At 28.7% G+C, this 16,682-nt stretch overlaps 1 protein-coding gene across 1 annotated transcript in view; it reads left to right on the top strand.

Moving 5' to 3' along the window:
- The first annotated feature begins 154 nt into the window (after positions 1-154).
- LOC111674557 (cartilage oligomeric matrix protein) overlaps positions 155-16,682 on the top strand; it is a 21,935-nt gene continuing 5,407 nt past the window's right edge. Inside the window, exons 1-5 of the mRNA XM_046951894.1 lie at positions 155-286; positions 409-543; positions 2,273-2,464; positions 5,013-5,130; positions 16,323-16,444. Of these exons, the coding sequence (XP_046807850.1) occupies positions 259-286; positions 409-543; positions 2,273-2,464; positions 5,013-5,130; positions 16,323-16,444 (595 nt within the window). The 5' untranslated portion in view covers positions 155-258. The remainder of the gene's footprint in view (positions 287-408; positions 544-2,272; positions 2,465-5,012; positions 5,131-16,322; positions 16,445-16,682) is intronic.

The raw sequence follows: 16,682 nt of genomic DNA, 5'->3' as shown, positions 1-16,682 counted from the left end.
GAACAGAACTAGAACAGAACTAGAACAGAACTAGAACAGAACTAGAACAGAACTAGAACAGAACTAGAACAGAACTAGAACAGAACTAGAACAGTACTAGAAAAGAACGAAAATAGAACTAGAACATTTTGTAACTTCTTTCTTTCTTTTATTCAGTTCCGCGAACGCAAATACCCCTTACATTTCGATGGCAATGTGGACAGTGCTCTACAAAGAGCCAACTGTCAAAAGGGTCTTAATCGCAGAGGCAATAGACGTATGTTAAAGAACAAAATTTCAGAGCGAGGTAAGATTATTAATAAATAAACAATATACTTAAGAATAACTGACATTAAAACTAAGATTAAGTCATAATCATCAATTAAATTGAATAAACTTTATTTCGTGTAAAATTTTATTTGTTATTAGAGAAAAACAAGAAACGTGATGTACGCAATTGGTTTAATCATGAGCCCGGCACCAGTGCGGAACAATATCAACAACAAATACCCTTGGATATCGACCGTAGGGGTGACATACCCATAATGAGTGGTGATTGTGAAGGTAAGATAATGCAAAATCCCAAAACAAAATGACATATTTTTTTCAACAATAAAAAAACCAAAGATGGGGTGTGTAGTTTTCACTCGTTGATACAACTGCCTTAAAATCGAGAATGAATCAGCCTAAAAAAAGTACTTAAAGATTAGCTTAGCAATCAACAAACAACCATCTTAATAATGCCGTCAGTACTGTTCTGTCATCAGCAGATGCTGCACAGCGCCATTAAAATAATCAGCAATAACGAGCATATATGCTGCAGTTACAAAATGATTAGTGGAGAGAGAAGAGTTGATATGAGTTGTATATTTGTAATTCCTACCACTTACAAGTACATTTGATTCTGTAGTTTCTTTAATAGTTTCATTATTTATGTGTATTTACGCATGTTTGCATAAATGTTGTTGTAGAGTTGTTTTTGTTTTGTATCTTTGTATATATCTGTAGGTTACATGGCCTTAATCTTGTCAGTTTATTTTGTTAAAACTCTACATTAGAAGCTATTTTATGATTTTTTTTTAGATTTTGTTTCGATTTGTTTTGTAGCGTTTTACACTGGAGTCTTGAGTGTTAGGGTAGTTAGGAAATTAGTTTTTCATTTTGTTTCAAAAATCCATGGAAAATTGATATTATAAATATGTGTATTGTCTCCGGAATAATCGAGTCTATGTAAGTGTCATTGGACTAGTCTATGGACTAGGCTTTGGAATAGTTTATGGACTAGTCTTTGTACTAGATTATGGACTAGTTTTTATACAAGCATACGGATAGCCTTTGTACTAGTCTTGGAACTATGCCTTGGACTAATCTTTGATTAGACTATTCTGAACTAGTCTTTGATTAGACTAGTCTGAACTAGTCTTTGATTAGACTAGTCTAAACTAGACTTCGTATTAGTATATCGATTAATCTTTGGATTGGTATATCGATTAGCCTAATAAAAACTTTGCTAACATGTCTATGCACTTAAATGCAAGAAAATATGACTTTATCCTACATTAACTAGGTTTAAACTAAGTTTAACTAATAATGAAAAAAGTTCTGATTTTGATTTTAAATGAAATTAGAAAGTTAACTTCAGATATTAATAGTACATGGATATGTTTGGTTAATCTTAAAAAAGTTTAGTTTAAACTTAGTTTAAATATAACTAAAACTAAGTTTAATTGCTAGTGAGAATGTAACTGTAAGATTAAAATACTCTAATCAATCCATCAGAAGAAGCATTTTGTTAAAAAGATTAAGTCTTGCAAATTAACTAGACGTAAAAAATGGTTGCAATGTAAACTTGTAAGTGTTTAAAAATTATTATAGTAATAGATGTTTATATAACAAACTATTGACTACTACAACAATATATACAAAAGCAACATATGTTAAACTTTAGTTATTGTTATTGCTGCTGCAATACAATTGCAATACCTACTACAACCTACACTTTAAATAGGTTGTATGTCGTATGAGTAATTTTATTTTTTTTTATTCTCAATTTTTGTGCTTAGCAAACATGTTGCTAGTTTTTGTGACATGTGTCACTGTAAGAGTATGAACGAATATAAATGTATGTATAGAAAAACACAACATTTCATTTAATTTTTTTTTGTTGACTTGTGGCAACCTTTTCAATACTACTATAGCATATTTACTATAGTAATGGTTTTTTTTTGCAGCTGAAGTGTTTTTTTTTATTCCTTATTTTATTTATTTTTATTTTCTTTTGTAATCTTTGTAGACGCCCTCGCAAAATCACTGAGCGATTTAATGGCTTTAGTAAAATTACTACGTGAAGATATCGCCCACCAGCGTCAAGAGATTTCCTATTTGCGCATGCTCCTTGAGAATTGTGCCGGTTGCAAGGAGCCCAAAGGTGACAATAATATACGCATTGAACCGACATGTCGTACCTCAAATCCTTGCTATCCTGGTAAGTAGAAACTTGACAAGCAATGTTTTTTAATTTAAATAAAAGTTTATTTTTCAATAGTTAAATAATAAATTGTTTAACAATAGACTAGTTTTTGTTGAAATGTCCATATCAGTTTAAATTTTTTCTATAAATTAACTTTTAAAGGCAGGAGCGAGAGGTTGGGTTTTCAAATTCCTATTTAATAAATAGTTGTCGGCATTGCAAAAGTTTTAAACTTGTTTTTTTGCTAGCTTTGTAATAAATTTATTAAAATTTATTTAATTTCATATTTAAACGTTTTATAATCATTTGTTTTTTTTTTCTGGGCCATAAAATGTTCCATTTCAAACAATGTGGGAGTTTTTTCCACCTCTAGCACCACCATCATCACTGTTGAAATATAGAAATATTTTAGTTTTTTTTATTACCAAATTGGAGAACTATGTATGTATGAATGTTTGTTTGTAAGAATTATTAAAGAAAATCTATTTAAATATGAATTGGTCATAAAATTTGTTCTATAGAAATATTCGAAATATTTAAATAGGTTATAGTAATATTTGGAAATTTTTGTTTGTATTGTGTAAATTTTGTCTATTAAATGGACATAATGATGATTTATTTTATATTTTTTTTGTTTAGGAAAGATATGTTAAATATAATAAGTTTAAGATTTATGAGGTCGAGTTCAGTTTTGTGGGGTAAAAATTTAAGTAGAAGAAATTTAGAAAATTTTAAATGGAATTAAGAATTTTAAATAAAATTCGAATATTTACTATTAATATAATGAGAATTAGAAATTATTAGGTTTTCAATTTTGTGTTAAACTTGTTTTATTGCAGTTTTAAAATAAGTTTAACTGAACTACCTGCGGTTTAAATTTTTAAATAAGTTACATTCGTGAAATGAAAAACTTAGTTAAATAGAGCTTTAATGAAGTTTAGTTTACAACCATAAGGATAAATTTTTAAACTGAGTTTATATTAATATTGTTTATTTTAACTATTTGTTTAAAACATGTCCAAAACTTGCAATATTGTAAACTAAACTTAGTTTAAACTTAATAGAATCTAGAAATCGAGTTTAGTACATTATTTTGATTTCATTTAAATTTTTAGGAAATTTTTCTATAAAACAAGTACAAAATACGGCTTAATCTTGCATGAGCTTAGTTTAAACTAAGTTTAAACCAGCTTAAATTAAACATAAACAGATTTAATTCTCTAATAAGTTTTTACACCTTAATTAAGTTTCATATTCAATTGTTAAACTATTTATTTAAATTTCTTATTAATATGAACATTAAAACTGATAATAGCTTAGTTTAAACTTAGTTTAACTTAGTTTTCAATGAATTTTGTTTATGAAATCTGGTCTTAATTAAGTTTCATTATTGACATGTAATTGTATTTTAATATTTTCTTAATGAAACTTAAAACTTGAAAAAGCTAAGTTTAAACAAGGTTTAATTATGTTAAGTTTATTAAATATAGTTAATTTCTTACAATTTAAAAACAATTTGTTTAAACTAAATCATGTCTTAAACTTGTAACTTGTAAACTTATCCAGCTTAAGTCAAGTTTAGTTTATTATTTTTTAAAAAATTATTGTAATTTCTTTAATTACATAATAAAAACATAGTTTAAATTTAAATAAATAGAGTTTAGTTTATTGTTTTAGTTTTATACTAATTGTTATGGCATTTACTTAAAGAGCGCGTACTTAAAATAACTTTAAACTGAAAAAGCTTAGTTTAAACTAAGTTCTTTAATTTTAAGTAAATCCCACAAAATATTGCTTAAACTGGTCTTAGCTTAGTTTAAATTTAGTTTAACTATATCAAAATGTATAGATTTAATATATGAATATAAAATTACATTATTCTGATTTATTTACACAATCTAGAGCTTAATCTTGTTTTAGCTAAGTTTAAACTTAGTTTAACCAAGTTTAAAGCAGGTTTACATAATTAGTTTAACAGAAACTTAAAAAGTTATATGTAAAGATATAAAATATTAACATAACAATACAATACTTGTAATAAACACAAACATGACAGAATTTAACTTAACTTAAGTTTAAACTTAGTTTAAACCAGCTTAAAACGAGTTTAGCTTGTTTTTTTTTTAACTGCAATTTGTGATATAAAGTGAATAGGTTTAAAGTAAATTCCTTAAATGTGAAAAAAACTAAAGAAATTTGTAAAAAAAATTATTTAAAAAGGGTCTAAAGAGGACTAGGTGTAAGAGATCCTTAGTCAACATAAAAGCCCAGCAAACAGAGCAGAAAAATCTTGTTTTGTATTAAGTTAATAAGGTTTTACATTTTAAATAAAAAAAAGTGTTCACATAAAATGTTCAACCTAATTAACGCCATTAAGCCTTTAAATTGTCAGACAAATAACAAAAATTGACAATATTGTTGCCATGTTTATTTAAAAATAAAGAATTTTTATGTACATTTCTCAAAACATATTTATGTGGAATTGTATTTAATTTGTTTCAATAATAACAACAATAATAATCTTGTTGGTATTTGTGTTTTTTTTATTTGTGATATTTTAAAGGTGTCGAATGCTATGATTCTGCTGCGGGACCAAGGTGTGGCCGCTGTCCTGTGGGCATGATAGGTGATGGTAAAATTTGCAAACCAGGCGTTACCTGCAGTGATCGTCCCTGTTATATGTAAGTAAACAAAACTTTTAGTGTTTTCTGTTAAGGTATTTAATGATTTTAAAAGAAATTTAAAGAAAAACAAAAGTGTTTTTTTTAAAGAATTGCTTTTAATTAAAGGAACGATAAACCGGCCAAAAGATAATACTTTCAACGACATTATTTTCGATATTTCATTTCAAGATAATATTTGATAAAAAAAAACTATTTAGAAAAAGCCGCTCAGGATATAAAATTTTATAAAAAAACAAATAGACAATAGCTTTGCTAGTTAAACATTTTAGACTTAAACATTGTTTTCTCAAGATATTTAAAGGGGTTTGGTTAAAAACAAAACAACAACAATAAATATTATTTATTTTTTATGTGGTAAATAGCTCATAAATTCTTTAAAAAGTCAAAATATTACACAAAAGCCGAACACTCCAAACAATAAACTATAATAGAACTAAAACAAAAAAAAAAAAACAAGATAAGAAAGGATCAACAGGTGATCTAAACATAGACCAATACAACTGACAGTTAACATAAGCTAAACATGCTACATTTACATTTGATAAAAATGACAATTTTTGTTTTTTAAATGTTAAAAACACAACGAGTGAGGGACTGAACGATCAAGCGATCGTTCATGTTCTTTTCATTAATTTGAATGAGTTTTTAATAGAAAATCATGTTCTTGTTCTTTGTTTGTTTGTATGTGATCTTCTATTTGGCTCATAAATTAATTTCCAGTCAATACAATAGATCGTTTTCTTTTGTTGTTGTCTTTTTGTTTAGTGAGTTAATAAAATCAAATGATTAAATGGATTTTATTTTTTTCAAGACGCCTTTACCTACAACAGCCGGCAGAGGAATATTAAATCAACTTTGTTTTTTTTATTGATAAGTGGAGAGAGAATCACTTAAGAAAATAACCATAATAATAAAATGGAATAAATTAATATGAATGCCCTTTAATGAGACGAGTTATATATTCATTTATGACAGGTGTATGTGATTTTTTTTTTCAAATGTGTTTTTTTTTTTAATTTATGATTTCCTCAGAGAGAGAGAAAGATATATAATTTAGAAAAACATTTTAGTTTTAAAATTCTAAACTTCTTAGGGGCATTCATTTTGTAAAGCAAACTTGATGGTTTTAAATTTATATAACTGCTTAGTTTTGAATCCTTCAAATGTCAAACCTAAACCTAAAGAAAAAGATGGTTATATATACTCGAGATACAAGCCGATGCAAAATGCTCGGCGGCGGCTTATTATTATGGAATATGGGCGGCGGCTAAATTGTCTGCTCAATTTAACTTTTTCTTCAGAAAGTGATCGTATAAGCGTATGATCGTATAAGCGTTAAATAGTCTGTTGCATAGAAACCTGTCTCTATATATGTTTTCTCTCCAGAAATCGGTTATTATTACAGTTATTTTTGTGAAATATTTAATTTACAACAATTTTCACTATTTAAAGATTAGTACAAAATGGTTTGGCAACACTTTTCTATTTGCTATAAGAATTTAAACTAGTTTCAACTCCGTTCAAATTAGTTAAATTATTTTCTGTAATAAATATGCGATTCCAATCTTTATCAGCGGCTACATTTAAGCAGGCTTAAGATTTTGCATAAAAAAGTAGGCAGCGGCATGCCCTTCAAAGTATTACCGGTGGTCAGCAGCCGCCAATTTTAGCCATCAAGGCTTGTAACTCTAATATATACCTCTTTCACGCGACGTCAGTCGCTTCTGTAATTCTGCAGCTCAACGACTAATAACGAATATATTTGCTCTATAAAGTACTTAAAAGAGTAATACCGGGACGCCAAAGTTTTCACATAAGATATTAAAATTGAAATATCCTTAAGAAAAGTTTTGTAATAGTAATGATTTGTTCCAGCAAAGTATTGGTCATACCAAGGCAAATGATTATAAGATGAAGTCATTTAATTTTGCGGCGAATTCAATAAATTTGTATGTATGTAGTTTGACAGCGTTGGGTTTAGGAGAGATTTTAGCTGTTAAAACCTTATTAGTTTCGCCATAGGTTATACGATCTAGTCGAATTATTGCCCAAATCGTTATAAAACTCTGTCATAAAGAAAATGTATATATATATAAAATTGTCACGACTTTTGTTATAAGGTTTTAAATTATTAACGAACTTCTTACGATCATTTATTAGAGAAAATCTCATCCAAAACTTGGCTAAAGTGATCTATGTGATCAAGAAAAATTCTTAGAACTAAACTGTTCTGATATTTCTAAAGTTCTTATTATATTTCAATAGAGTTTTGAAAAAAAAATATTTAAATATTTTCCAATAATTCTAGAGAAATTATTTTTAAAAAGAATTTAAAATATTTTATTTCTTTATATAACAAAAAATTTGATAGTTGTGGGATTTATTTAAATCAAAACAAAACGTTAATATTCAAAAAGATGTTAAAATTTTATGATTATGATTGTTTATAACATGCAGGTCTTTAAGTTTTAAAGTTTTTTTTTTTGTTTTAAAAAGTGATAATGAAAGATGACATTAACATCAAGTTGTTGATACAATAACCGAGCGGCTATCAGGGTGACATTTTTTACATAGGTATAGTTTGTTTGAAGGGGCAACCATGTGTGTTGCAGGCATCTCTACTCACTAACTCATGCTCGTAATGTTCGACAACAATCGAAAACAAATGAAAATGACATAAAAAAGACAATCGTAACATTTCAGATTTTATGCAAATCAATTCAGTTTTAAAAGAGTTGAACAAACAAAAGACAAGAAAAGACAACAGTGAACCAACAACCAACAACAAGACAAATAAAGTGGAAACAAGGCGCACCTTGTACAATTTTGTGAAACATACACACATTAACACAAAAAAAGGGTACATGAATATCATCACACATTGTCTGATGTTACGAATGGCAGGCAGCTTTCTTGAGACACCTACAAATACTACTACTACTACTACTTACTAGTCCAGACTATCATCACTAGTAACTGTTGGTTAACAACAACAACAATGTCTGAAAAATAGTATATTAACCAAGCAGCATTTAAAGAAGATGTGTAGTTGAGGTCCCATATCAATTTCAACCATTCATTCTCATCCATTGAATCGTATCAGTTGAAGACATTTCATTTCATTTTACTTTATTTTATTATTATGCGTTAGTTTTGTTTCTTTTAAAGCCCTGATTAACTTTATATAGAGTGGAACCAAAAAAACAACAAATATATATATTTTTTAATTTTAATAGTTTATTGTTCTGTTATTTAGAAAAAAAAAAACTCACACCATGAACTGCACTTGTCATAGGGTCTCCGCTTACAATTTGAAAATTGGCTTGTGACCCATCTTTTGACATTAATGCTCAATCAGTTTATTGTTTCTGCTTATTTATGGTTCATTATTATTTCAATTTCTTTTGTTTGAAAAAAAATATTATTTAACGTTAATTTTTTTCGAAATTTATTGCAAGCCGGTTTAGTTTTGTATTAAATTTTTATCTTTATTATTTAAATTTTTTCTTAATATATTTCTTGCATAAAAAATATGTATATTTAGTGGGAATTTGTTTTGTGTAGTTGAGTGTGACAAATTGTAAATTTATACTGAAAGCAACCGAAGAAAGCTGTTGTAAAGGGAGTTGTGAAAGATTGTGAAAATCTTTATAAAGAGTGGGTGTCATCATCTCGAAATCTGTTGGTTGGTTACCAGTGGGTAGTTAGTACCGTTTAATGCAAAAATAATACAAAAAAATCACATAAATTTTCTTCTCACAACTCTTATGTGAATGTTGGGAATAAAGCGCAGCTGTGACCGAAATTATCTTAAGGAATAAAAGGTTTGATGACAAGTTATCAGGCAGATATTTAATCCTCTAAACCTCTTGTACTAATTATAAAAATGTAACATTACTTTGATGGTCTTATCAAAATTCTAATATAAAATGGAATTTAAGCAAAAGATTTGAACCAATATTACTTTTTCACAAGAATCCCAAAATGAAAGGAATTATTTTGTTCAAATATTACTCTGTTTTATAAAGCATTTAAAATCTTTACTGCTCTTTAGTTAAACCCATCTAAGTTTCAATTAAATTATGTTCGTCTAGCAATTAATTATTTTACCTGAAATTAATTGCAAAGTATACAATTATTTATACATAAATTACTTATAGAACTTATGCAAAAAAAAACCCACAATATATTTACATACTTAGATTTTATTTCAACTAATTGACATCTTGGAAATATTTTACGTAGGAGTTAAAAATCATGTACTCAAGTCAATTCAATTTTAATATGTAGTCATTTCAAAACAATTCAATTTAAAAAAAAAAATTATTATTATTTTATTTTGTTTTTATTTATATTGCAATTAATTGTTAGCAAACAACAACAAAACAACACCCAGAAGTAGGGAGTTTAAACACTTAAATGTTTTAGAAGTCATGATATTGTTGTATACACACTTGTTTTAATGTTTTAAAAAGCTTTAAGAGCTTTTCTCTATTGATGGCGCAGTTTGTTAAAATGTCTTTAAAATCTTTCAAATTTTTACTAACAATGCAGCCATTAAAGGTAGTCTTTATGAATTTGTTGAAATTTATAAAAAAGTGTGAAGTGTTGTTAGCAACCATAAATAAAAAGTTAAAGACGACGTAAAAGAAGGTATGTATGATTGATCGAAGTGGTGGAAACATCAAATGATCAAGACATAGATAGATAGATAGATAGATAGATAGATAGATAGATAGATAGATAGATAGATAGATAAATAGATAGATAGATAGATAGATAGATAGATAGATAGATAGATAGATAGATAGATAGATAGATAGATAGATAGATAGATACATAGATAGCTCAGTTCAGTTCTAGTTCTACATCTATGCTAGTTCCGTTCTTCCTCAGTTCTAGTTTTGTTCTAGTTTAGTTCTAGTTTAGTATTAGTTTCTGTTCTAGTTCTGTTCTAGCTCTGTTCTAGTTCTGTTCTAGTTCTGTTCTAGTTCTGTTCTAGTTCTGTTCTAGTTCTGTTCTAGTTCTGTTCTAGTTCTGTTATAGTTCTGTTCTAGTTCTGTTCTAGTTCTGTTCTAGTTCTGTTCTAGTTCTGTTCTAGTTCTGTTCTAGTTCTGTTCTAGTTCTGTTCTAGTTCTGTTCTAGTTCTGTTCTAGTTCTGTTCTAGTTCTGTTCTAGTTCTGTTCTAGTTCTGTTCTAGTTCTGTTCTCTAGTTCTGTTCTAGTTCTGTTCTAGTTCTGTTCTAGTTCTGTTCTAGTTCTGTTCTAGTTCTGTTCTAGTTCTGTTCTAGTTCTGTTCTAGTTCTGTTCTAGTTCTGTTCTAGTTCTGTTCTAGTTCTGTTCTAGTTCTGTTCTAGTTCTGTTCTAGTTCTGTTCTAGTTCTGTTCTAGTTCTGTTCTAGTTCTGTTCTAGTTCTGTTCTAGTTCTGTTCTAGTTCTGTTCTAGTTCTGTTCTTGTTCTGTTCTAGTTCTGTTCTAGTTCTGTTCTAGTTCTGTTCTAGTTCTAGTTCTGTTCTAGTTCTGTTCTAGTTCTGTTCTAGTTCTGTTCTAGTTCTGTTCTAGTTCTGTTCTAGTTCTAGTTCTGTTCTAGTTCTGTTCTAGTTCTGTTCTAGTTCTGTTCTAGTTCTGTTCTAGTTCTGTTCTAGTTCTGTTCTAGTTCCTAGTTCTGTAGTTCTGTTCTAGTTCTGTTCTAGTTCTGTTCTAGTTCTGTTCTAGTTCTGTTCTAGTTCTGTTCTAGTTCTGTTCTAGTTCTGTTCTAGTTCTGTTCTAGTTCTGTTCTAGTTCTGTTCTAGTTCTGTTCTAGTTCTGTTCTAGTTCTGTTCTAGTTCTGTTCTAGTTCTGTTCTAGTTCTGTTCTAGTTCTGTTCTAGTTCTGTTCTAGTTCTGTTCTAGTTCTGTTCTAGTTCTGTTCTAGTTCTGTTCTAGTTCTGTTCTAGTTCTGTTCTAGTTTTGTTCTAGTTCTGTTCTAGTTCTATTCTAGTTCTGTTCTAGTTCTGTTCTAGTTCTGTTCTAGTTCTGTTCTAGTTCTGTTCTAGTTCTGTTCTAATTCTGTTCTAGTTCTGTTCTAGTTCTATTCTTGTCTAGTATTGTTCTAATTCTATTTTAATTATATTCCAGTTCTGTTCTATTGCAAGTACTATATAGTAGTGTTTATGTCAGTTCTGCCTTAGCCACTTGCAGTAGCATGTTGTTTTATTTCCATTTCAATATTTATTCAAAATAAATTTCGCTTTCTTTTGTTCAAAGAAAAAACCCTTCAAAATCTCATGATGATGTTAATGTTGTCTTTTTTATTTTTATTTGCGTTTTGTTACATCAGTAGTTGTCTATTTTATAACTTCTTTCAATTTCGCTGTGGTCTTGGGAAAATGGCATTATATGTTTACTTTTGTGGTTTCACATGAGTAAAAATATTCCATTTAACATCTTAAAAACACAAACACACACACGCAAAGAAAGAAAAGAGTCAAGAAGACGTTTAAAACTTCAAAAGGAAATCAAGCTTATAAAAGACAAATACTTTTTGGATTTTTTTATACTTGTAGTTAAATGAAGATCAACATTTGCATTTTACCATGCAATTTGCCAAACAAAAAAATTTAAAGAAAATAGCTATTTACTCCTTGTTTTATTATCCTTATGCTCATAATTCATAATTCCAATTTGCCATTTGGGTTGGGTTTTTGTTTGTGTGTGTGTGTATGTTGTTGCTGCGTAAAGGCTTTTGTAAAGAAGACAAACTTAAATCGTTTGTTTTAGCCCAGGGGCTTCAAGATGTTTCAAAATCGGCTAACTACCTACACAAAAAAATAATGCTATATCACACACTCTCTTCGCCAGTTAAATCCGATGGTGGGTTTCCGGTGGTTTTACAGGTGATTAATGTATCCTTAATATTTTATTTTCGGTTATGTGTTAATTGATTACTTAAGATATCACTGGTAATCAGACATTAAGTTGTTAATTTAGTTAGTGTTCCTGCAATGCATAACTTTAGACATTACTTTTAAGCTAGAAGGGAATCACTTGTTACCAAGGATATCGCTTTAGATATATGTTAAATCCACAAGTCACTAATTGTAAAATATTTCATTAAAAATTTTAAGTTTAAAATAGGCTTCCAGAAACGCAGGGCTGCATGAGAACACGTGTTTTTTTTCTTACAAATATTTAAGTGCGTTTTGCTAAATAATGTGTGAACAAAAATGTAAAATGTGTAGAAAAAAATCATAATAAAATTAAAAAAATTTTTAAGAAAAAACTATAAGGAAAATAACTAAAAAACACTTTGTAGAACAACTATATACTTGGCCTAGAATATACACCCATAAAAATAATTAAGTGCAATGACAAAAAAATCCCTAAGAATAACCACTTTACGCCTTCATCTGCCAAAAAAAAAAAATTAACAAATTTAATGAGTCCCTCAGAGGAATCAGTAGCTTACAAATACACTTAAACTATAAAAGCTTCAAACAGATTCTGTCAATGTTTACATTGCGGTAAAGCATAGGTCAAAGTTTACAAAGCTTTTCATATAAAACTTGAATTTGGAATTTTCAAAACATTTCTAAGAAATCATATTAAAAGCTTTTAAATATAACCAAGCTTTTTTTACAAAGCTCCTACATATATACATAATTTGGGATATATAAAAAGCTTAAAGCTTCATCTTGTAGTATTGTAATGAACAAAAAGTCAAATTTCCAACTTAAAATCTTTTCACATCAATAAGCGAATTAATTTTAGAAACTCTATAAGATTTTATAAAAACAAATGAACCTGAATTTCATAATTTGGGTGAGCTTTCGAAAAGCATCTATAACTATGCTTGACATTATCTTCTAAAGAACATATTTTCGATGCCGAGCATTGAGATTAAAGAGATTGAGAGATAGAAAATATAGATTAGTTAAGGGAGCTTTTCTGAAAAAGAGCTTTCAAATTTTCGCTTAGTGAAATTTACAAAAGCTTTTTGGTTACATCTATTGTAAATGGTGAAGCTTTTAGCTGAAAGCTGCAATCTTGTATTGTTATCGGATTGTAGAAAATCTAGATAGCAAAGGCAGCATTTCACATCAATAATCAAATTCACTTTAGAAGCTCAATACGATTTTATGAAAAAGAGCTTTCACATTTTCGAGCAGTGATATTAACACAAGCTTTTCGGTTACATCTATTGTAAATAGTAAAGCTTTTAGCTGAAAGCTGCAATCTCCTATTGTAACCAGATTACTGTCAAATCATAGTGAACAAAAAAAATAAACAAGCAATTCTGGAAGGAACTGAGGATTAACCAGATTACTTGATAATTAGGGAGGAAGACAAGGTATCTAAAAAGAAGCCACTGAGACCATCAAAGCAGATTTCTTAAGAGAGACAAGCTTGGAAAGGCCTTCTTAACTTCAGAGAATTTTTGTTCCCGAAAATTGGCCATAAATATGAAATGAGAAGAAGTTGATTTCATTGGATTTGTTAAAAAATAATTTTGTTCCGTGTAACTTTAAACCTAGAGTACTAAAGATTCTCCACCACAACTTTGGCAAAAAAAAAAAAAAATTAAATAATAAAAATATGCAATATTGTTGAAGAGAGTAAGTATATACGCTTCTTTTCTTCAATAGCTTTAATTTTAAAGCATAGATGTCAATGTTTTATTAAGATGGTTTCTATTCCAGGTTTTCCTCCTTTTAAGCACTTTGTTTTTTGCCTTTTTCCACTACGTAGCAAGGAGGCCTGTTAGTTATTATTTTTATTATTGTACAACGCCCAAGGCATTTTAGCGTTTTAAAAGGCGCACGCGCAAAAACTCTAAGAAATAATACTACATACGAGTATTAATTTAAATTCAAGCAGTCAAACAGCCACACAAACCCCAACTAACAAATACAACAACAACAATTATGTTTGATGGCTTAGACCCGCTTTAAGTGTAGTAAAGAAAAAAAATATTATGAACCAAGTTAAGAAAGAGTGTGTGAGCCAATGTTTTTTTTCTTTGTGGTTAAGAAAATGCGTAGGCGAACTCGTTCATGACAGTTGTCTTAGATGGTTTTGGTTGTTGGTTGTGGATGAAAAGATAGATATTTGCTTTTGGTATTGTTAGGCTATAAGCAAAACTTACAAATGTAATAACGCTGAAGAAAACCGAAAAAAAACAAATCAACTAAAAACAAAAGTAAAAATAATGTTAACAACATTTTACTATATGTTTAAACAACTAGGATAATACTTACGTTGAATATTTGATCAAACAAAAATTGATCATACAAGTATGTGGCCGTTTGTTTTTCTTTGTTTGCGACTTTATTTTCTGTAAGTCTGTCCATTTATCTTGTGGGCTTTCTTTACTTATAGAGTGTGGGAAAGTTTTTTTCTCTCTTTCTCTTCCAGGTGAACTGTTAACGATCTTTGATGTGATAAGTTTCTTTTTATTGTTGTTTTACGCTTTTCTATCATGTTTTTGTTGTTGTTTGGCATAACTTTAAAATAAACCGATCAATGTCTTGTGATAATCTTCCATGGTCTACCCCCTTAAACCAAAAAAAGCAATGATATGCCTATTGAAGCGTAAAATTTAAAACATACAACAGGGATGGCAAGAGAGAGAGCGAGAAATGTTAATGAAGATCAGTTATATAAAAATCGTATAGTCGAACGTATTCTAAAGAGATTGATCGCTGATTTGTATCAACAAGATATCTGGACAGATGGTCATGTCAAAACAAACTTTTCAACGTATATCTGGCCGATGTGTGACGTTAAGTAATGTTAGACATCGGGTGTAATGATTCTGTTGATTTATAATAACAAAACATTTCAAAGTGTGTCTGATAGATTGATCTACAATTAGAGTTGAACAGATATCAGAAGTTTGTAAATGTCTTTGGAGATTCTTCATTCATTCTTCATCGCAACTCTGTGGCTTTACTGTGGTTTTACTGATAAATAATAAAACTTTTAATATTTTTTCAAATAGATCAGTCTAAGATTTTGGTCCCAACGAAAACATATAAACATATCCAAATATTATATTTCTATATAATATTTGGATTCATGTGATATTAGAAGCTTTTGAAATGTTTATTTCAACAACAACAAAGACGGATGTATCAGATATCAAATGATCTAAACAGTTGTAGTTATTAAATCATATTTCAAAGAATTATTGACCTATTTTAGGGTGAAAATCATAACAGTATATGATTTGGTTCCGTCAGTTATTTGACGCCAATGAAATGTTAAGTTAATCTTACATTTGTATTCTTAAGATAATAAAGGTCTTTAAAGAGATGATTTGATCCAGCTGAACACTTTAGAAAAATGGAAAGTACACACACTGTATTGATGATCTCTGCTAAGTGCATTAAATATTTTCTCTCTCTCTCTATATATCACAGTTTTATCTCCAAGTGATCATCAATACGAGTGCGTGTGTGTGTATTTATATAAGAAAAAATAAAGATTTTAAGATTTGATGTTTGATTTCAATTTATTGACAAATTTTTGTTGTTTACACAAAGTGTATTTGTATATATGTTTGTGTTATAGGAAAATTATGTTTAAATTTTTTATTTGTTATAGGAAATTCGGTTTTAAAGCCTTTAATCTTTGATTTTCTTTTTTTATTTTTTCTTTGATCAATGGCCTAAAGGTATTTATTTTTCACTACTACATCTTCTTCCTTTTAATTTGTTACATGTGACTACCCACACATTTGTTTACATAGAGTCAATTCATTGGAGCATACGGAAATTTGTTTTGTAACGTAAGATTATTTGTGTGTGTATGTTTAACAGTTAATAAGATTTTCTTGTAATTGTTATTAAATTTGAGTTTGTTTGTCAGAGGTTTAAACATTAACAAAAGAAAACTTAACTTTAACAAAAAAAAAAAAAAGAAATGTAAAAATATTTTCTTTCAATTTAACAACAAAATTTCAACAAAACATTAATTTTAGCCTGTTTTTGTTGTTATGTTCTTACCGATGTTTGGGTTTCTTAATACCAAAGTACATCGCCGCCCGTACCGATTAATGTCCATTTATTTGAGACGTCATTTATAAAAATTTTCTGCTGTTAAGGTTGTCAGTCAGTCATTGAGTTTCGTTTTGTGTGTGTGTGTTTTTTTTTAATTTTGTTGTGTATTACTCATGTGTAATTTTTTGTTGTTTTTTTTTCTTTTTTTCACAGAGGCGTTCAATGTCACGATACTGTGAGTGGTGCTCAATGTGATTCCTGTCCTTTGGGCTATGAGGGTGATGGCCGCACTTGCACTAAACGTAATCCTTGCTTAGATGGTCCTTGTCCTTCAGGTTAGTAGTTTTTTTGTAACAAATTATGTCATCAGTTGTAAGTTTAAATAGTGTCTTAATTTTACACTTAAATATAAAAGTAATGGTACAGTTAGGAACTTTTAAATCTAACTCACTTCTAGCGTAGTTTTAGTTCAGTTCTAGTTCAGTTCTAGTTCAGTTTTAGTTCAGTTCTAGTTCAGTTCTAGTTCAGATCTAGTTCAGTTCTAGTTCAGTTCTAGTTCAGTTCTAGTTCAGT

The sequence above is a fragment of the Lucilia cuprina genome, chromosome 2 (genome assembly GCF_022045245.1).
Source record: "Lucilia cuprina isolate Lc7/37 chromosome 2, ASM2204524v1, whole genome shotgun sequence".
NCBI lineage: Eukaryota > Metazoa > Arthropoda > Insecta > Diptera > Calliphoridae > Lucilia > Lucilia cuprina.
The sequence above is the reverse complement of the archived record's forward strand: the minus strand, read 5'-3'. Positions and strand labels throughout refer to the sequence as shown.